Below are 22,901 nucleotides of genomic sequence, written 5' to 3'. Positions count from 1 at the left end.
ACAGAGAGGAGAGAGAGAAAAACAGAGACACAGGCAGAGGGAGAAGTAGGCTCCCTGCAGAGAGCCTGATGTGGGACTCAATCCTGGGTCTCCAGGATCATGCCCTGAGCTAAAGGCGAAGCTAAACCCCTGAGCCACCCGGGCTACCCTGCTCCATCTTTCCTTTTTACTAAACTGCTAAGATAGAGCCCTGATACCATCCATCAGGACTATTGCCTCCCCTAACTACTCTCCCTGCTTCCACTCTTGCTTACCCATCCATCTATTATCTAGCAACAGTCAGAAAAATTTGCTAGAAATATAAATCAGATTTGGTTAGTCCCCTAATTACAAATCCTTTGGCAAAATATCTCCACTTTCTTACCATGGCCTGTGAAGACCCTGTGTGACTAGACCCCTGAGCATAGTATCATATCTGATAGCATGGCCTATGCTCTGGGCTCTAGTCAAATCAGGCTTCCCTGAGCCCCTCTCTCTGAGGGGTCAGATTGTACCCATGTAGACCTGCAAGTCTCTCAGCCTCGATGGCTCAGGCACAATGTGGCTGCTTCTCCTCTCATAGATTTGATTTTAATGCTCCACCTCAGAGAGGCCCTCCTAGACTATTCCTAACATGTTCCCACCCTCTCTGCACAGCCCCCTATCCACCTTCTATCAGCAGCACTAATCATTATCATTCCCCCTCTTATTTTATCATTTGTTAGTCCCAGGCAGGAGAGACATTGGTCTGTCACATTGTCAATTGTATTTGCTGCAGGGACATGACACAAAAGAAGACCTCCAGAAGTACTCATGGAATGAAGGACTCAAGCATTGGCAAACACAAAAGGGAAAAAATGTTATGTTTTCGTATAGTAAGGGTTAATGGGAATGCATTTTTTTTGAGATTCACAAGAGCACGAAACATGGTACACCTACTTGGTATTAGACATCAGTAATAAATCGCTGTACAAGAAAAGCTGCCACTTCTGCCTCCTCCAGCCTTTCTTGAGCTCAACGGGGCCATGGATGAGCAAGGTACGAGTGGCACCCTCAGATGATGTAGTGCTTTCGCTGTGGGTGTCCACCTCCACAGACGAGGTCTTCCTGCAACACATCAAACACAGAGCAGTTAGTTACTGGTCAAATACACAATATAGTTTAATGCCAAGTTTCAAGGTTCACACAACACTAAAATGTAGTCTCAACCCCCAAAGCAGAGCTCCAGAGCTCAGAATCAGGGATCCCTGAGTTACAGAAAGCTATAGAAAGAGGTGAGGTCACTTGGGAAACTGATGCAGAGGGAGGACAGTTTCAAGGACAAAGCCCTTGGGCATGCGAACACTTAGAGGTGTGGTGGAGAAAGCTGCAGAGCTAATTGTGAGCCATGAGGTAGGCGAGAGCCAAGAAGCCAAAGGTAGAGCAGATTACAAGAAGGAGAATGAACAACAACAACAAACAGGACAACTTGTGGCCTAATATAAAATAAAACAACGTGTGAAGAATTAATTACAAATTGCTTTTATGTTAAGATAAAATGAAGATAACTGAAGATCCTGGAAGTTGACCCCCATCTTATCTAATTCAATATTCAAAATTGGGGTAAAAATTCTCAAAGATCAACAAAAATATTGGAAACCTCAGAAAGTTTCTGAACACAAGAGTTTAGCTATTACTTGGCTGAGCTCTGACAGGACTTCCTGGTCAAAATAGGTAATAAAACAACTCAATTGAGCAGAGTGTAAAAATTCTTTCATAACTAAGACAGGTATTTTCATAGACCCACTGAAAACTGTCTCACAGAGAGAGAGAGTTGGCTCTCTCATGGAGCCAAGAAAGTGTCTCCGCCTCCCCCAAGGATGTATAAAGCCTGCTCCCTTCTGCTCAGCAGCACTGAATCTTATGAACAGGAGCAGCTTTTCAGGAAGCTGGTGCTGGAGTTACTAATTAGTTTCTATGTATTAGAGGAAACAAAAGAAAAGAACAGTTCCTGTTATTGCCGGTCTGTTTGGATGGTCAGAAATAGTGGATCAGAAGACTACCTCATGCGCTGAAGCCTTGAATGTCCACCTGTAAGCTCAGCGTGCTTTCTGATTGACGGGAACATCCTTTTCTCTTCAATTCGCGGGACGGGAAATCGAGTGAGTCTACAGCACTTGGCAGAGTACTGTCAAATGCTTGAAGCCTGAAGATTCCGCAGCGGTCCGCGGTCACTGCCATTATGATGTCACATATTCAAAGCTCATGTTGTAACTGCCAAACTGACATACTGGTTTCCTTATCTTGGCCTCCAAGTTTTGACTTTTTAAAAGTAATCATTTTATTTTGAGATAACTGTAGATTCATTTGCAGCTGTAATAAATAACACAGAGAGATGACATCAGTTTTTTTACAGATGGAGTCTTCCAGAGACACTTGCATCACCACAAGGGTCCTTCCTATTCCCCGATTACAACCACACAAATTTCTTTCCCCCTCCACCACCTCTTTAATCCCTGGCAATCACAAATCTGTTCACCATGTGTATAATGTTGCCATTTCAAGAATGTTATACAGATGGGATCACATAGTTTATGAAATTTGGGGATTTCCTTTTTCCCATTTGATGTAACTGGAGATTCATCTAGATGGCTGCAAGGATTCACAGTTCATTTCCTGGTGTCCCTTAGTAGTACATCATGATATGGATGTATCACAGTTTGCTTAACTACCTGTTGAAGGAGTTCGAAGTGTCTGCAGGTTTTGGCTGTCACTAATAAAGCTACTATAAACATCTGTGTACAGGTTTTTGTGTCAGCGTGAAGTCTTCACTTCTCTGGGCTAAATGCCCAGGATGGGAAGAGCCAGGTCATATGCTAGGTATGTTTTTTTGTTTTTGTTTTTGTTTTTTGTTTTTTTATAGTTTTATTTTTTATTTCTTAGGAACTGTTCAACTGTTTTCCAGAATGGCTGTGCCATTTCACATTCTCCCCAGTACTGTGTGAGTCATTCAGTTTCCCCTCATCCACACGAACATTTGGTGTTGTCATTTTTTATTTTAGCTATTCTGATAGCTATGTAGTGTGATATCTCACAGTGGATTTCACTTGCATTTCCCTAATGGTTAGTGATACTAACCATTGATTTGCCACCTGGACATCTCCTTCAGTGTCAAAGCACCTACAGGAGCCTGTTAAAAACATGTTACATGAAGACAGTGTTCCCTTTCCACTAGGAAACTGATGGTTTTACAGATTAGGAGGCTCCTGCGCATACAGGTTGGACTCTGAATCCAAGCAGCCGTGACATAATATGAAGGATTCAAATCCAACTGACTCAGGAGGTCACACAGCCTCTTGTGAGGGCCCCCCACCCCCACCATGGACAGTGTCTTTCTTTGACAACTGTGGAGGACAGAAATTTGATCCTACAGACAAAGTTTGTGGTTTCCCTTACAGGCTCCTGTAACAGGCATGTGAAAACCTATCTTTTATGCCCCACTAGACTCTATGGACCTCAAGGAAAGAGTCTATGTCTGATTTATTATTAAATTCACACAAACATTGGCACATCAGAGGAATAAAAAAATTCTGTATTGAACAAGTGAATGAAATAGTTTTCTGGCAGGGATGGACAGGGAAAAAGGCATGACATAAAATAGTCTTTCTCTTATTTACTTTATTCATTCAACAGATAGTGTTTGGACCTGTACTAGGAGAAAGGCACTTGATAGGTCTGGGCAACAGGGAGCCAGGCCCAACTCTCAAAAACAGGATTTAAGTGAGGAGGGGGAAGACAGATATTAAACAGAGAATGTCATCAATAACTGCCTAACACAACCTCTGGAAAGTACTGCAGAGGAAAATTAAAGATTGAGGTGAGAAATTTAGGGAGGGACTTGACACCTGATTTCAATTATGGAGAGGAAGGCTTCTTTGACGAGCTCATTTGAAATGACCTTTAAAGAATAACTTGGGATTACTTAGAAGAGAGAAAGAGGAAGGAAGGGGGAAGGGAGGGAAGATACATTTGTCAGTTGAAGGGACAGAATGTGACTAACTGATGTTTCAGAAACATGGAAGACTTTGCTGGATTGGAGACACAGGCAGAAGGTTCAGGAGAGTGAAATCGGCCTGTAAATTAGGTAGAGGTGAGAGCACAAGTCCTGGTAGTCCTTTTAGACTTTATTAAGGCTTCTCATCTTAAAACCAAACTAACACAGAAGTGGCATGTAGATAGTGGCCTCCAGGCTTCTCACCACATTTATTTATTTTTAAAAAATATTTTATTTATTTGAGAGAGAGAGAGAGAAAGAGACAGAGAGAGAGAGAGAAAGAGACAGTGCATATGCACAAGAGGTGGGGGCGGAGAGAGAGAGAGAGAGGAAGAAGCACAAATGGTGCTGAGTGTGGATTCTGAGCTGTGGCTCTGTCTCATGACCCTGAGATCATAACCCTGAGCCAAAATCAAGAGTCAGAAAGTTAACCAAGTAAGCCACCAGGCACCCCTTCTCACCACTTTTAAAGGACAAGTGCTAGTCTGGCCATGCTTGACTGTATTTAGAACCATGGAGGCTCATTGGGCAACACTTTCTGGCCTCCCATCAAGCACCTGTCAAAATCTATTTCAGGTAAAAAATAATCTATTTCAGGTAAAAAATATAGGCAGACTTATCTCTGCACCTTCCCCAATTCTCAGATTATGTCCCATTCTCTGCATCTCCCTTCAGAGAGGTTAGAGATTTAGAGGCCGGGAAAACTTCTCTCCTTTTAGAATCTCGTCCTGTTGATCAATTCTGATATGCATCAGACTCACTTGGGAGGCTTTTCAGGCACTCATTCTGAAACTGCCTCCCCCAGAGGTTCTGATTCATCAGATCTGGAAAAAGCTCTTTGAGTGATTCTTACATGTAACCAGGATTGTGAGTCACTGGTTTTAAGGAATTAATTGAGAAAGATACAGTGTTTGATAGTATCTTCTCCTTGTAGTAAAGCAAAGGAGAGAAAAGTTTGTCTGAGAAAGATAAAGGGAGCTTCTTTTACCAGGTCACAGTTACCTTTGCAGTAATAGCTAAAGCTTAATTTCTCCCATAATACCATTGTGATTTATTTTAATTTGATGAATGAGCTCTAAATAGAATAATAATGATAGGGTCTGTTTTCTTTTTTAAAGACTTTATTTATGTGTTTATTCATGAGAGACACAGAATGAGAGAGAGAGAGAGGCAGAGACACAGGCAGAGGGAGAAGCAGGCTCCATGCAGGGAGCCCGATGTGGGACTCCATCCCGGGTCTCCAGGATCATGCCCTGGGTTGAAGGCAGCGCTAAACCGCTGAGCCACCCGGGCTGCCCTGGTCTGTTTTCATCTATTTCACCGAACACCTATGTTTTCAGCCTAAATATCAAATAGAAGAGATACTTTAAGGTGATCATTATGCCCATAATACCATATTATTGATCTATTGTCAATTTTTGTCAATACCATACTGTTTTGATTATTACAGCTTTGTAATATATCTTGAAATCTGGGACCGTGATACCTCCAGTTTTTTTTTTTTTTCTTTTTCAAGATTGCTTTGGCTATTTGGGGTCTTTTGTGGTTCCATGCATGCTTATGAATTACTTGTTTTAGTTCTGTGAAAAATACTATTGGTTCTTTGATAGGGATTCCATCAAATCAGTAGATTATTTTGAGTATGGAACATTTTATTAATACTTGTTCTCTCATCAATAAGCATGGAATATTTTTCCATTTGTGTTGTCTTCAATTTTTTTCAATATATATATATATTGAATGTCTTCAATTTTTTTCAATATATATATATATATATACACGTCTTTCACTTCCTTGTTTAAATTTATTTCTAGGTATCTTATTTTTGGTACAATCATTAATGGGACTGTTTCTTAATTTCTCTTTTTGTTCTTCATTATTAGTGTATTGAAATGCAGTGGGTTTCTGTATATTGGTTTGTATCCTGTGACTTTCCTGAACTCATTTATCAGTTCTAGTCCATTTTTGGTAGAATCCTGAGGGTTTTCTACATATAGTATCATGGCACCTGCAAATAGTGAAAGTTTTACCTCTTCCTTACCCATTTGGATGCCATTTATTGCTTTTTCTTGTCTGATTGCTGGGGCTAGGACTTCCAGTACTATGCTGAATAAAAGTAGTGAGGGTGGAAATCCTTGTTTTGTTCTTGATCCTGGGGAAAAGCTCTCACTTTTTCACCACTGAGTATGACATTAGCTATAGTTTTTTTCACATATGGTCTTCATTCTGTTGAGGTATGTTCCCTCTAAACCTACTTTGTTGAGTTTGTATCATGAATGGATGTTGTACTTTTAAATGCTTTTCTGCATCTATTAAAATGATCATGGATTTGACCCTTCTCTTGTTGATGAGATGTATGATGTTAATGGATTTGTGAATATTGAATCACATTTGCATACTAAGAATAAATCGCACTGGATCATGGTAAATGACTTTTTTAATGTATTGGTGGATTTGGTTGGCTAATACTTTGTTGAGGATTTGTACATGTATGGTCCTTAACCTCCACGTGTTTGAAGGCCTTCCAAGCTTCTTGTTGTGATTTAGTTCTAATTTCAAGGCATTATGGTCTGAGAATATGCAGGGGACGATCCCAATCTTTTGGTATCGGTTCAGACCCGATTTGTGACCCAGTATGTGGTCTATTCTGGAGAAAGTTCCATGTGCACTTGAGAAGAATGTGTATTCAGTTGAGTTTGGATGTAAAGTTCTGTAGATATCTGTGAAATCCATCTGGTCCAGTGTATCATTTAAAGCTCTTGTTTCTTTGGAGAAGTTGTGCTTAGAAGACCTATTGAGTGTACCAAGCACTATTAGATGTCACCAAGTATAAGTGTATTATTATCAAAATATGTCTTAATTTTGGTTATTAATTGATTGATATATTTGGCAGCTCCCACATTCGGGGTATATATATTGATAATTGTTAAGTCCTCTTGTTGGATAGATCCTTTAAGTATGATATAGTGTCCCTCTTCATCTCTCACTACAGTCTTTGGGGTAAGTTTTAGTTTATCTGATATAAAGATGGCTACCTCTGCTTTCTTTTGAGGACCACTTGAATGGTAAATGGTTCTCCAACCTTTTATTTTCAGGTTGTAGGTGTCCTTCTGTCTAAAATGAGTCTCTTGTAGACAGCAAATAGATGGGTCCTGCTTTTTTATCCAGTCTGAAACCCTGCGCCTTTTGATGGGGTCATTAAGCCCGTTCACATTCAGAGTTACTATTGACAGATAGGAGTTTAGTGTCATCATGATATCTATTCAGTCCTTTTTTTGTGGATTGTTCCACTGAACTTCTTCTTAAAGGGGAATTTTAAGAGTCCCCCTTAAAATTTCTTGCAGAGCTGGTTTGGAGGTCACATATTCTTTCAGTTCCTGCTGGTCTTGGAAGCTCTTTATCTCTCCTTCCATGTTGAATGAGAGCCTTGCTGGATAAAGTATTCTTAGTTGCATGTTCTTCTCATTTAGGACCCTGAATATATCCTGCCAGCCCTTTCTGGCCTGCCAGGTCTCTGTGGAGAGGTCTGCTGTTACCCTAATATTCCTCCCCATAAAAGTCAGGGCTTTCTTGTCTCTTGCTGCTTTAAGGATCTTCTTTTTGTCTTTGGAATTTGCAAGCTTCACTATTAAATGTTGAGGTGTTGAGGGGTTTTTATTGATTTTAGGGGGGGATCTCTCTATTTCCTGGATCTGAATGCCTGTTTCCCTTCCCAGATTAGGAAAGTTTTCAGCTAGGATTTGTTCAAGTTTTATCAATTTGGTTGATCTTTTTAAAGAACCAGCTCCTGGTTTCATTGATCTGTTTTATTGTTTTTTTTGGTTCTATTTCATTTATTTCTGCTCTAATCTTTATTATTTTATTTCTTCTGCTGGTTTGGGGTTTTATTTGTTCTTCTTTTTCCAGCTTCTGTAGTGTAAGGTTAGGTTAATACTTTTCTTGCTTCTTGAGGTAGGGCTGGATTGCTCTAAAGTTCCCTCTTAGAACAGCTTTTGCTGGATTTCAAAGTTTTTGGACCAGTGTGTTTTCATTTTCATTGGTCTCCAAGTATTTTTAAACTTCTTCTTTGATTTCTTTGCTTAAAATTTTAAATCTTTGATTACATGTGTTCATCAGAAAACATTATGTAATGGCAAGAGCACGAGGTCTGGAATCAAATTACGTAGTTTTAATCCTTCCTCATAATTTACTACCTACATGACACTGGGTAAACTAGTTACACTTCTGAAGCCTCACTGTTATCATTTATAAAATCCGGATGGTGATAAAAGCACCTGCTTCATAGGGCTGTTATGAGAATTAAATGAGATCATACCGCAGAAATCTTAGTATGATATCTAACAGAGTAATCCTTCAAATGATTTACTTATGCTTATAGGAGACAATGAGACTTTTTATTCAGAAATAGTAACAATATCATGAGTATTCTCCATGACCAAAGATAGGGAGAGATTGTAGTAATGCCAATTGAGTAATGCAAATTGCCAAGTTCTTTGCCAGGCAGTTTATGGACATCATCTCATTTCCTTGCAGCAGGTTTGTGAGGTAAGAATCATTATTTCCACTTTATAGTTGGAAAAACTGAAGTTTAGTAAAGTTAAGGCACTGAAAACCACATACCTAATAATTCATAGAGTCAAGTTTGTCTAATTTCAAAGTCCTATAATATTTCCTTGCCTAAAGAATGTTTCCCTCCTGGAAGAGGAAAGAAAATATATTTTAAGCCACATCCCATTTAGGTTGGCTCACAAATTATTTAACTTAAACATAAGTGAGTGTTTTCATCAATTGTCAGTGTTTACGTAAGGTGCCCATGTCCCACTCTGTCTCTTCTCCCGGAAATGGCTGGTTGTGGATCCCAGAGCCACTGCTAGTACCATGAACTGACTGTCAGACAGGAAATTTGCAAAGCTCTCAATGTGGATAGGAGATTCCTGGGACTTTACAGAACAAGATCTTAGGTTTTAGACAGGCTGGGAGTAAGAGTCAGGACTGTGAAAGCCTAATGATTCCCCTCCCAATGTCCAGTGGTTCACATCTCATTGATAGATACCAGGCTATGAATTTGTGGCTAAACATTTCCACTGCCTTCTAAGCTTGATACCCATCCTGGATCAGTATTATGAGTAATCTCTATCCTGATTCTGGCACTCTGAATTTTCTACTACCACTAATTGATCTCTATAAAGAAGGAAAAAAGGGATGCCCAGGCCTTGGCAGTTGAGTGTTCACTCTACTACCCTTTGCTGCCCTCTACTGACCATATCTGGAAATTACATTTAACCTTCCAGGTCCATGTCCCAAAGCAGATAGAGATACTGCAGTGAGTGAAACCAGGCACACAAAATTTGAGATGCACCAAAAAACTAAGTAAATAAGATATGATATTTTAATTTAATATTTTTAGAAGTCAATTTTCAAAAGATACATGATGAACAAACTACCAAAATGTACCCTAAAACAGTACTACTAGCTTATGTGTACAAAGACCCTGCCATCCATCTTTTCATTCAAGAAAGAAGTCTAATACCACAGTAGAAAATCATGCTACCAGTGCTGATGAACCTTTTTCATCACTCGCATATTTGGGAAAAAGACCCATAAAATTTAGAATAAACCAAAAAAAAAAAAAAAGGTGCAAGTGGAACAGATATTATAACAGTAGACTCCTGAGGAAAACAAGAGAATGGAAAAAAAATTAAGAAAACAAAACCAACTAACATCTTTAGAGTCAAGAAGCCAAAAAAGAGGTGGCTATGAAATAAGAACAAAGGCAGATAAATATTTCTTGTATATTAAAAGTATCATCGACCAAATTGAATTTAATAGAAAGTCTTGAAGATTGAGTTCAAGGAATCCCATTTGACCTTGGCACTTGGAACATTCATCTTTCAGTTTTCCTGACCTAAGGTTACCCTTTTTTTCTCAGTAACTAGAGCTATTTAGTCCTTCAGTAAGGAGTAATTTTAATCATTGGAATAACGGAAATGCTATTTTAATTTGTAGAATCAACATACAAACAAAGCTTGGAAGACAACAACTGTAAAAGAGAATCTGACTAATAGTAACACTGATAATATGAAACAATGGAAGTCTGAATATTAAAGCAGCAGAGAGATATGGAAGATAATGTCACAGATTTTTCTCACCTATTTATTTATATAGCAAGAAATCAATTATATACTGTCTAAAATTGATGTAACAAAATAGAGTTTAAGTATACTCTTTAAAATGATAATCACCAGAAATATCAAAGCAATGTAACTGGAAAAACATAGACATGGATGGATCAAAGAAATAAGTTTCTCATCTTCCAATAGATGCTATCTAAAGTTGATAAACAAGATAAAAGGAGAAATCAAGTATTAACATATATTTCAGAGGTACTGTGATAACCACCAGGAGAACAGAAAATACTTAAAAACAGGGAGCTGGAAATGAGTCGGGGAACAAGTTCAGGCTGAGAATTTACTTTTCACTTGGTATCATTCTCTACTGCTTGATTTTTAAAACGTGTGTATGTATTAATTTTAAGTTTAAAAGTTAGAAGAAACAAAACCAACTCAACTTTTTGCAGCTGCAGCTCTTGGCACCACTTCCTTCCCATCTGCAATCTCTCTCCTCACACCAGTAGTCAGATCCTATGGAGGCAGGAAGGAATAAAAGAGACTAGAAAAGTTTCTGTCCTGAATTTAAGTTTTTTTTTGGAATCTTTTTGGTTTGTGCTTGGGTTCTATCTTTTCAATGGTGGAACTCTTTGGAATACTAACTTTTGACTACTTTAATCTGTGATATCTAGAATCTCCTTAAAGTTTTGCTAAACTTTGTTATCCTTCTTTTACTTCTTTTTTTTTTTTTTTTTTTTTTTTTTTATTTATTCATGATAGGCACACAGTGAGAGAGAGAGGCAGAGACACAGGCAGAGGGAGAAGCAGGCTCCATGCACCGGGAGCCTGACGTGGGATTCGATCCCGGATCTCCAGGATCGCGCCCTGGGCCAAAGGCAGGCGCCAAACCGCTGCGCCACCCAGGGATCCCTCAAGCTTCTTTTACTTCTTGACAAAAGACTAATCCTGAGTCATTGCCTCTTACTGTGATCACAGTATTTTATTTTCTTAGAATCTTGATTCTGGCCAACTACTGCTTTGCCTGGCCCAACTCAACCTGCCTAGGTAGGAATGAAATGTCTGTGGAAAAGAGATGACAATTATCATTTTCAGAATAAATGAAACGTCATATACTAGTAAGTTAAACATAGTACTAAGGGAGTAGGGTGATGTTCATCATCCCATTCCTCATGCATTTACAGAGGAGAGTGTACTTCCCTGTTCTAGAGAGAACAGACTTGGAAGAATTTGGGAGTAGAGGTTTTCTCTAGACTTGTGGTCTCACAATCTTGTACCAAAGTAGCCAAAACATGAGACACAAGACACAAAAAAATGAAGAAACCAGAATACCTATCTATATTTTTGAAGAAGGCAATAATGTCTCAAATGTCACTCTCTGAGAGAAAGTAGGTAATATATATGGGAGACCCGGGACACATCACCAAAACAAAACAATAACAACAGCAAAAGCAAAGGAATACCTATATTAAACATGTGGAAGCACAACTATTGATGGGCACTTTCTGCTCAGTCATACAGATTCACAGGCCGTGGATTCAGTGCTGGTGCAGCTGGCTGGCTTGCCACCAGACTGAGACCAGGTCCTCGCTGTCTCCAGCATAGGTGCTACTAAGTTATCTGCTGTGCTCTGATAGCAGTGTCAGGTGACATTACATAGTCACTTAAGTGGGGTACCACAGTTTTGTTTGTGACAACTTCTATAGTGGACAGTTTCTTTTGTGATTGCTGACCCCTTGGAGACTAGAACTAATTAGAGATTTGAAGCAACTTTGAAGAAGCTGAAGAAGCTATACTCATTCCTGTGAAATCCCAGGACACAGCTGCAGCTATAGGAACCTTGGCTCTGAGTAAAAGCCTCTGGCTGACACTGAGCCAATTGTATAAAATGGAGAGTGAGAGCATTTGGACTTTAAATAAAAGCTCATAGAGCTTTTATTTGCAAGGGGATTTAGTTTGTGGGGAAGTTGAGTAACAAAAATGAGTTTCATATTGTTCAAATTTGGGACATTTTAATATGGATATAGTTCTCTGTATTCATATCATAAAGTCTGGTGAGCTATTTTGGACAACATGACTGGGCATAATTAGTGATAAGAAATAGAATTAGAGAGTGAACTTTCAGCTTAGTACTATCTGACTCATGGTGCTAGTCTTTTATGGGCAAAAAGCAAAATGCCCTTCAAGAAGTCCCAGAAGGACTCTGTGTAGGGAGAAGCAGACTTGGGGACTGTGTGAGCACAGCAGCACTGTGAGCATGCACCACTCGGCTGAGAGGGACAGCTGCCTGGTCCCCTTCTGATGCCTGAGTACAAAGGGTTATGACATTGTTTCTCAGCCTTCCATCATGTGTACACCACCTTCATGACTTTTCTACAAATACATGTTTTTAAGTATTCAGCATGGACTTTACAATCTTTGCTCAGGGTAATATGTGTTAAAACATGTTAGGAAAAAAAACAGGTATCTTTCTGACTACAGATGAAAATACATACATAATTACTAAAACTGAAAAAAATATGCCTGTGAGTATGCTACTTAAACAACTCACATGATGCCAGTGGAACCCACAATGTAATATATTTAAAAAATTAAAAAGCTGGCAAACATTCAGAGGGATGCGCGTTATTCCCCTCTTCAGGATTCGACTCCAATCCTGATGACAGAACATGGTGTTGGAGAAGAGATTTGGGGTCGCTCTCTTCACTTTCTCACACCATCCCAAGCAACGTAGAACAGACCTTTTTTAAGACCTATAGAAGCTGTGTAGAGCTTTTGTACTTAAAGTGTTTCTTGGTCCCCTATTGGAGTGGGCTTGAGTGAGGACAACTGCAGTTTCTGGCCATCCCATGGCTTGTTTATGGAGATGCAGTAGCAAACCCTGTTTTTGCATGAGGTCTAAGCCTCTACCCAGCTTTACTAGGGAACCCTATCATTTGGATGATAACATACATTTCAATTGCCTTCTGTCTCCCCTTTCTCAAACTGGTTCCAACCCGTAAAGAAGTGCAAATTCCAACACAGCATGTAGTTACAAAAACAAGTGAAAGAATGAGAGAAGAAAACATTGATGGAAGAAAATGCATGATGCTATTATACAGCAAAAATACTATGTATATATAAAATTTAATGATAGCTTATTTTGAAAAAGTGTTTTTAAAAAAATGAATGCAACTCAATACTCAAATAGTGTTGAGTTCTCCTTCCCCAACTTGCAGGTAGAGTCATGTAGTATTCCAGTCTTTCTGGCTGAGTCCCTGCAGCTGGAGCAGGGCACCTTCCGCTGTTGTCTAGTTTCTGAAAACCAATGAGAAAGAATATTGGTTTAGGGTTAGGCCTGGGGCTAGACCCTGGATGTCTGAAGTTCAGCAAATTACCTAGCCTTCCTGAGTCTCAGGTTTTATACGTGTAAAATGGGAACAATAACCCCTCTAGATTTCTTGTGAGGATTAAGTAATAATGCATGTGAGTCAGTGACACTGCCGTTCAGAAAGAAATTTAGATCCATGTCTAGGTATCCACTGGGTATGTCCATAACTAGATAGTTTTTGAAGAGGTTTGAGATCTTTCCCTTGCATGGATAGTGGAGTATGTGTGGTCGTGCTTATACTCATAGGCTTTTTTTAGCACAGATAAAATGCCAAAACAATAAAGATTTTGATCTCATGTGTTCCTTTGTGCAAACAAGCTTGCCTAGCAAAATGGTGCAGATAAACGCAGATGAATGGACTTTATACAAATAAATGAAATGTTTCTCTAGTATAAAAATAGATCAAATGGTAAGAGCACAAAAGTAGGTGAAATGGTAACATAAACTGACTTGTGTAATCAGAGAGTCAACTCTTGACATTTTCCTCTCTAAGCTTTTTCTAATAGTTTTCTTGCTAAGGCTACAATGTTTTTGCCATATTGGAAGAGGATTGTCAACTCTAATGAAGATTAAGTAGCTTTCCCAACTAGATTTTTTTAAAATAAGCATCAGTTAATGCTGCGGGCTTTCAAAGCCATATTCATGAAGAATGGAAAGATCTTTAAAGAGCTGCTCTTAGAGACTCCTAACTCTGGGAAATGAACAAGGGGTAGTGGAAGGGGAGGTGGGTAGGGGGATGGGGTGACGAGGTGACACGCACTGAGGGGAGCACTTGATGGCATGAGCACTGGGTGTTATGCTCTATGTTGGCAAAATGAACTCCAGTAAAAAATAAATAAAAAAAGAAATAAAAAATAAAGATCTGCTCTAAGAAGATGTAACTAATAAAATTTGAAATTTAGCAGCATTTCTATTCCATAGTTATTCCAACACCAAGTTTTTATCATGGTTACACTGAACAAAAATTAATTAAAACAGAACTTTACATATTTAATAAAAAGATGAAGATATTATTTACAACTTTAGCCAAAAATTAATTCCCTAAAGAGTAAAAGGCTATTTAATAAACAATTCTTTTGACTGGTTGGGAAAGTGTTGCACCACAGCTCACAAGTTCACACTTGATTTATTCTTTGAACGATATAGATAAGTTACAGGATTAAGTCTTCTGTCTTTTGGTTCCTGCCATTAATTGGTTAAAGTCATCTGAGGACAGTGTAATTACAATGCTCCCAAAGAAACCTGGAGCTTGGGATCCCTGGGTGGCACAGCGGTTTGGCGCCTGCCTTTGGCCCAGAGCACGATCCTGGAGACCCGGGATCGAATCCCACGTCGGGCTCCCGGTGCATGGAGCCTGCTTCTCCCTCTGCCTGTGTCTCTGCCTCTCTCTCTCTCTGTGTGACTATCATAAATAAATAAAATTAAAAAAAAAAAAAAAAAAAAAGAAACCTGGAGCTTTGTAAAGTACAGTAAATGGAAAGTAATGTGTTATGGACATTCAATTGCTAAAAGGATGTAAAAGGGTAGGAGCCATTAGGAAAGGTGAAGAAACACTGCTCTTGATGAGCTTGCTGAGGAGCCAAATGAGCTTCTTGATCATGGACAGAAGAGACCATCTAAAGTTTAAAAAATGTAGAGCTGTTTGTGTGTCCATTGATCCTGCAATTCTACTTGTGCACTAAAGCAGGAAAATTAAATGAAATATTACCTAACAAATACAGGTGCTATGTTTTCTTCCTCTGATGTCTTTATATCTTTGTAGCCAGAAATCCCAAAGTTAATTTCCAATAGGAAAGGCTGAACATTAAAGTTAAAAGTTCACCTTAATTTGAATATTGTAGCATTAATGACATCTGGTGGAAAATGAGTTACAGTGTAGCATTATTTAGGTATCCTGATCTTTCCTTTATACTATCACTTTCTTTTTTTTTTTTTTTTATACTATCACTTTCATCAGATTTTCACACAGCCCTCTCCCCAAGTCCATGAGAAGAGTGTACTTTCTGGCCCCATTGAAGTTTGGCTTAGCCTTAAGACTTACCTGCATCAGTGGAATATGGGCAAAAATGTCAGTGTGAAAGTTCTGAAGATAAGCTTTAGCAGTCCTGGTGAGGCATTGCCCCTTCAATGATAGAAGGAGACACGTGCCCTGCAGATTTGCAGGAGAAGAAGACAAGCACTCCAGATAACCCACAGACTTACAGGGAAAAAATTGTTATTCTATGGTTGTTTGTGTAAAAGCCAATTAATACATGAGACTATTACACACCTCTGTGTGAATTCCCATGGAGGCTTGACTCCTCTCTCCAATTGATGACACTGGGAGAAGAATCCTGGAGACGTGTGGTTCAGTCCCTTCTGGGGCTCTATTTCAGACCCTGATAGGCCCAGTCGGAACATGTTTCCATTCCTCCACCTATGGTAAGCAAAACTGAGTCAAGAGTCCAGGGCAGGCCCATCAGGCTCTCTTAGAATCTTGGTTTCTCTGTATAACATGGTGTGGAAGTCATGTAGGGCTCTTTTTTTCTTCCAAACATTTATTTAAATTTTAGTTAACATATAGTGTAATATTGGTTTCAGGAGTATAATTTAGTGATTCATCAATTACACATAATACCCACTGTTCATAGGTCATTCGCAATTCTTGCATCTGTTGGTTTAAATATCTTCCTCTTAAAAAAATAAATAAATAAATATCTTCCTCTTAAGGTGGACTTCAAGGTATAGGAAAAGAGGGCAGGACAAGTTTAGTTGGAGCCATAGGCCAAAGCTTTTCCGATTGAGCTTTGCCAATAAAGCTTGTAGCTTGGCTCCCACTCAACTCTAATAGATGTACTAGTAGGAGTCAGTAGTGTTATAAGCCACAAAGTATAAGTGGCAATATTAGGACAGTTTAATTTGATGAATAAAAACAACTGACAGAAATTAAAGTATTATCCGTGACCTATTAAGAAAGTTGCTACTGGTGAACATTTTTCAGGGAATGACCACATTATTTCTGGTTATTTAGCAGAGTCATTTAGTGTTTCCTAAAGCAGTTACTGCTTTCTAAAAAGAATTTCAAACTTTTGTCCCAAAAGTAGGACCAGAATTGTTAACTCTTCATATTTTTACTGAACTTCCAGTTCTGTTTTCCTTCTCAACCTAATGTTTCATGTTTAGAGGTTACAAACAGCCCAGTATTTAAATGTTTTAATCTTACTAGTGTTCACTTTGTAACATACCTCATGTTTGGAAAACCAGACTCTTGACCATACCTTAATTCAACATCATTTTCATTTCTGCAGAACTACTTTATTTTTTTTATTTATTTATGATAGTCACACACAGAGAGAGAGAGAGGCAGAGACAAAGGCAGAGGGAGAAGCAGGCTCCATGCACCGGGAGCCCGACGTGGGATTCGATCCCGGGTCTCCAGGATCACGCCCTGGGCCAAAGGCAGGCGCTAAACCGCTGCGCCACCCAGGGATCCCTAGAACTACTTTTCTTATTCAGGAAAAGGACACATGTGGGTGGACCTCAATTAGATAGCTTCAACAATTCTCAAGGCAATGGGCTTTCACAATAGCATTCACGATACCTGTCATCAATTACTGGCACTTATTTGTCTTGCAATGAGAGAATTGCCCTTTATTCTTAACAAGCAGGCAACTGGATCAAAGAGATTAGATTACTCAGGTGAAAAAACAAAGACAAATACATAATGAGATAAACCTGTGTAGTAACTGCCTGGAAGATTGCCATCTATTTTCCTCTCCATATCTCACGCTTTAGAAAGACCAGGACTTTGTTTCATTCATCCTAATACTTGGCACTTTAACAGGTGCTCACTTTGTAATTTCTGAATGAGTGATACAGGCCATGTGTTTTTACTTTATAGTGAAGGTTAATGAGTTAAATCATATAAAAAGCTTAGAACGGTGTCTGATACTAAGCACTTAATTACAAAACAAGGTAACATTTAGAATAGAGATGAGAAAAGACGTCAGAAGTTTGCCTTAAACTGACCCTTAAAAAATAAGGAAAACTAGGCTGGCAATAAGGCTAAGAGGATAGAAAAGTTCTCCAGTACACTACATGCTAAAATGAATTAATTCCAATGACATCTATTATTTTTTACAGAGAATGATGCTTATTTTAAGTCTAAGGTTATAAGATTAAAGAGATATAATCAAAGCTTGTTCATTAAATTGAAAGTACCTCCAGATTTATTCAAGTTTGTATCCTTAGGCCTCAGTAAGCACAAGATATTATTTGCTATACTGAATCCATTCTATTGTATGTGTTAATACCACACCAATATAAACATATTTTAAGACAAATTTTAAACATACATATTTAACTTTATTTCATCATCATTTAAAGCTTGATTTTAGAAAACATAAAAAAAATTAAGAGTTCTGTATCACAGGAATTTAAACAGTGGCAATATACGTAGCTTTGTAGGTTCGAGTTCTACAACAAATTAAAATCAAATCATTGGAAATGTTTTCAATATGGAAAATAGACAAAATAAATGGCAGAGACCTATTATGAGCAATGTTTCATTACTTGCAAGTTATCGTTAGATAATTTCAGAATCTAAACAAAGACTCTCAATATTCAGACTTCTGTTGCTGTATTTTACATTTAATATCTCCCTACCTATATTCCAGAGTCAAAGTCCTTGACCAAAAGGTCTGATTTAAGAAGGCATTTAGTTTTATGGCAAAAGTTATCCATCTACAGTTACCACTTTCAAGGAATTGACAACAATGCTGATGTGATCTGCTAGTTCCCTTTTGAACAATGTGCAATAATTTATGTCAACCCTGTATAAAGTTATACAGGTAGAAAAAATTGGACAATTATGCACAGTTCAATAGATGTAGAATGTTAAGTTTTCCCAGTCTAAAAATTAACCAGTGATACAAAATTTATCAACTATAGTTGACTTGGTTTCAGGAAAACCGCATCTGAGAACTACAAGTACATCACTGTCCTTATCTCATCCTCAGTCACTGGTGGGAATTTTATAGGCCACCATGCTATTTACTTTGTGGATAGTAGTACTAAATGAACGAAGACGGACTTCCTCAGAATTGGTAACAAACTGTGGTCCTGACTCTTCCCATTTTTCAAGTACAACCAAATCCTTGTCTGTATAAATCAGTAGGTCAAATGAACCTAAATTGGATAAGATCATTAAAGTACAATTATTTTTTGAAAGGTACAACTATCCTTCCTGTCTCCCTCACATGTGAGCCAGCTATCATGTCAGAAAAGCTAGTTTAGCTTGATCTCTAATCAGTTATATTAGCTAATTGCTTTTCTTCAATGGAAATTTTAGTACAGAAAATACTGTACTCCCTTTTACTTAATGAAAAACTTGATTTTTTTTTCTTCAAAGAGCCACTAAAGATATTTGCAGAAAGTATATAATTAATCACGAGACAGCATGAATCTAAGCCAGAGAAAAAGAACATCTTGGTTCTGTGACTGCTGTATCCCAATGCCCAGAACCGTGTTAGGCATACAGTAGGCATTTAGGGTATATCTGATTAATGAAGGAGTAACTAAGCTAGAAAAGAAAGACACAGTTATACCTAAGTCTTAATTATATACAAGGAAATGTGTATAAAATAAAAGTAATGGAAGAAATTAAATCTAAATATTCAGGAGTACTGTAGAAAACTTTCATTCTTTCCCTATTCAGCACTTGTAAATAAAACACAACCAGGGGATCCCTGGGTGGTGCAGCGGTTTGGCGCCTGCCTTTGGCCCAGGGCGCGATCCTGGACCCGGGATCGAATCCCACATCAGGCTCCCGGTGCATGGAGCCTGCTTCTCCCTCTGCCTTTGTCTCTGCCTCTCTCTCCTTCTCTCTGTGACTATCATAAATAAAAAAAAAATTAAAAAAAAAAACACAACCAGCATTGCCTTAGATTCATGACGTTTTTCTCACTTATATACCATGACATGGATAATTAAGAAAAAATTCAACAAAACGGTTAATTCTTAAAGTAATACCTTAGTCTTTCCACAAGAAATCTGAACCAACGTGAAGTCATATAATACTTACAAGAGACTTCCAACAAGGGCAGAAACGTCACGGTAACTGTGATCTGTCGGATTATGGAGAGGATCTCATCCTGGATGGCCTTCTGAGACATTTCTCTGGGTGTGCTACCAAAGAAACTAAATGATTTGATTCATTTTAAGTTTTAACAAGTTATTTAAAACACTGGTAAGATTATTTGTTTGATTAAATGCTTCAAAACTCAAATTAAGTAATGCATTCCAAACGAGTTTTTAAAAAAACAATTATAATTTCATTTATTATTCCAGTTATTAAGGCTGATCTTAGTATCAGGTCATTAAATAACAGATGACCAGAAAACCTGCAGAGTGCTTCAAGTCAAGAAACATTCAGCATATTGTAAAATAAAGATAACAATTAGTATCTAAGATCTTTAATTGGCATAATCATTTTGGTATTTTTAGGAATACCTAAATGTCTAATTCTGTAGTGCTTCAAAGAAGATGTTATATCAAGGTGTATTTATAATTAAACATTTTCTAGGGGAGGGGCAAGATGGCGGAAGAGGAGGGACCCCAAATCACCTGTCCCCACCAATTACTTAGATAATCTTCAAATCATCCTGAAAATCTATGAATTCGGCCTGAGATTTAAAGAGAGAATAGCTGAAATGCTACAGTGAGAAGGTTCATGCTTCAATCAAGGTAGGAAGATGGGGCAAAAAGAACTAAAGAAACAAAAGGCGGGATCCCTGGGTGGCGCAGCGGTTTAGCGCCTGCCTTTGGCTCAGGGCGCGATCCTGGAGATCTGGGATCGAATCCCACGTCGGGCTCCCAGTGCATGGAGCCTGCTTCTCCCTCTGCCTGTGTCTCTGCCTCTCTCTCTCTCACTGTGTGCCTATCATAAAAAAAAAAAGAAACAAAAGGCATCCGAGGGGGAGGGGCCCCACTAGGAGCCGGGCTAAGGCCGGGGTGAGTGTCCCCAGGACAGGAGACCCCAGGCCCCGAGAAGCAGGAGCTTCACCAATCTTCCTGGGCGGAAAGGCCTCGCAGGGAGTTGGAGCAGGACCGCAGAAAAGTGGGGATGCCCTCAGGCTCCCTGAGACACTAACAGAGCAACTGTGCCCAGGGGAGAGTGCGCTGAGCTCCCTAAAGGGCTGCAGCGTGGCACCGCTGGACCCAGGAGCAGCTCAGAGGGGCTCAGACGGCAGCTCTGCGGAGAGGTGGCTATGCGGTGGAGCGCAAATCCAACAGCGCAGGCCCGGGAGCACAGGGCACCAGGGAAACATCCCAGGATCCGGCCTCCCCCAAGGACAGGCAGAGGCCAGGAGGGCCCAGGACGGGAAGGACGCTCCTGCCCCGAACTGAGCAGATAGCGGCCATGCCCCTGGAGCATCCAGGCCCCTACAGATGGAGAGCTCTGTAGTTACTGCGGGAGCTGACTCCAGGGCTCCAGAGCTGGCCGCCACCACTGCAGTTGTTCCCTCTGGAGCCTCAAGGGGTAAACAATCCCCACTGAGCCCTGCACCAGGCAGGGGGCAGAGCAGCTCCCCCAAGTGCTAACACCTGAAAATCAGCACAACAGGCCCGTCCCCCAGAAGACCAACTAGACGGACAAATTCCAGGGGATGTCAAGGGAATTAAAGTACAGAAACAGAAGATACTCCCCTGTGTTTTGTTTTTGTTTTTGTTTTTTTTTTTTTTGCTTTTTGATTTCTGTTTGCTTACCCTGCCCTTCTTTTTCCTTTCTTTATTTTTCTATCTCTGTTTCTTCTTTTTTACTTCCTTTTTTCTTATTTCTTTTTCTCTTTTCTTTCCTTCTTTCTCTCCTCTCTTTTTCTCCTTTTCCCAATACAACTTGTTTTTGGCCACTCTGCACTGAGCAAAATGACTAGAAAGAAATCCTCAACTCAAAAGAAAGAATCAGAAACAGTCCTCTGTCCCACAGAGTTACAAAATCTGGATTACAATTCAATGTCAGAAAGGAAATTCAGAAGCACTATTATAAACCTACTGGGGGCTAGAAAAAAGCATAAAGGACTCAAGAGACTTCATGACTGCAATATTTAGATATAATCAGGCAGAAATTAAAAATCAATTGAATGAGGTGCAATCCAAACTAGAAGTCCACACAACGAGGGTTCATGAGGCAGAAGAATGAGAGGGAGACATAGAAGACAAGTTGATGGGAAAGAGAGAAACTGAGGGAAAAAGAGACAAACAATTAAAAGACCATGAAGATAGATTAAGAGAAATAAACGACAGACTGAGGAAGAAAAACCTACATTTAATTGGGTTTCCCAAGTGCGCCGAAAGGGCCGGAGGGCCAGAATATGTATTTTAACAAATCCTAGCTGAAAACTTTCCTAATCTGAGAAGGGAAACAGGCATTCTGATCCAGGAGATAGAGTGTTCCCCCCCTAAAATCAATAAAAACTGCTCAACACCTCGACATTTAGTAGTGAAGCTTGCAAATTCCAAAGATAAAGAGAAGATCCTTAAAGCAGCAAGAGACAAGAATTCCCTGAATTTTATGGGGAGGAGTATTAGGGTTACAGCAGACCTCTCCACAGAGACCTGGTAGGCTAGAAAGGGCTGGCAGGATATATTCAGGGTCCTAAATGAGAAGAACATGCAACCAAGAATACTTTATCCAGCAAGGCTCTCATTCAGAATAAAAGGAGAGATAAAGACCTTCCAAGACAGGCAGGAACTGAAAGAATATGTGACCTCCAAACCAGCTCTGCAAGAAATTTTAAGGGGGACTCTTAAAATTTCCCTTTAAGAAGAAGTTCAGTGGAACAATCCACAAAAAAAGGACTGAATAGATATCATGATGACACTAAACTCCTACCTGTCAATAGTAACTCTGAATGTGAACGGGCTTAATGACCCCATCAAAAGGTGCAGGGTTTCAGACTGGATAAAAAAGCAGGACCCATCTATTTTCTGTCTACAAGAGACTCATCTTAGACAGAAGGACACTTACAGCCTGAAAACAAAAGGTTGGAGAACCATTTACCATTCAAATGGTCCTCAAAAGAAAGTAGTGGTAGCCATCCTTATATCAGATAAACTGAACTTTACCCCAAAGACTGTAGTAAGAGATGAAGAGGGACACTATATCATACTTAAAGTATCTATCCAACAAGAGGACTTAACAATCCTCAATATATATGCCCTGAATGTGGGAGCTGACAAATATATCAATCAATTAATAACCAAAATTAAGACATATTTAGATAATAATACACTTCTACTTGGTGACTTCGATTTAAGGCTTTCTGCACTGGATAGGTCTTCTAAGCACAAAATCTCCAAAGAAACAAGAGCTTTAAATGATACACTGGACCAGATGGACTTCAGGTATCTACAG

General features: G+C 39.2%; 1 protein-coding gene across 15 annotated transcripts in view; it reads right to left on the bottom strand.

Annotated features, from left to right (window-relative positions):
* The window catches only part of LOC112668321 (rho GTPase-activating protein 20-like), a 111,572-nt gene that overhangs the window by 80,220 nt on the left and 8,451 nt on the right, over window positions 1-22,901 (bottom strand). For 9 of the 15 annotated variants that reach the window (XR_007403786.1, XM_049097110.1, XM_049097109.1 and 6 more), the window contains 5 exons: window positions 19,569-19,684; window positions 15,777-15,923; window positions 13,320-13,434; window positions 10,581-10,653; window positions 919-1,086 (listed from right to left, as the gene is read on the bottom strand). Coding sequence is in view for 14 of the 15 variants with exons in the window: in XM_049097110.1 (XP_048953067.1) it covers window positions 919-1,086; window positions 10,581-10,653; window positions 13,320-13,434; window positions 15,777-15,794 (374 nt within the window). In the remaining variant the exon portion in view is untranslated. Of the gene's footprint in view, window positions 1-918; window positions 1,087-2,021; window positions 2,332-10,580; window positions 13,435-15,776; window positions 15,924-16,764; window positions 16,785-19,568; window positions 19,685-22,901 lie in introns of those variants that run through there. The other 6 variants (XM_049097107.1, XM_049097099.1, XM_049097104.1 and 3 more) reach the window with 6 other exon arrangements.

The sequence above is a fragment of the Canis lupus genome, chromosome 19, assembly GCF_003254725.2.
Source record: "Canis lupus dingo isolate Sandy chromosome 19, ASM325472v2, whole genome shotgun sequence".
Classification (NCBI taxonomy): domain Eukaryota; kingdom Metazoa; phylum Chordata; class Mammalia; order Carnivora; family Canidae; genus Canis; species Canis lupus.
This window is presented reverse-complemented; position numbering and strand designations above follow the sequence as displayed.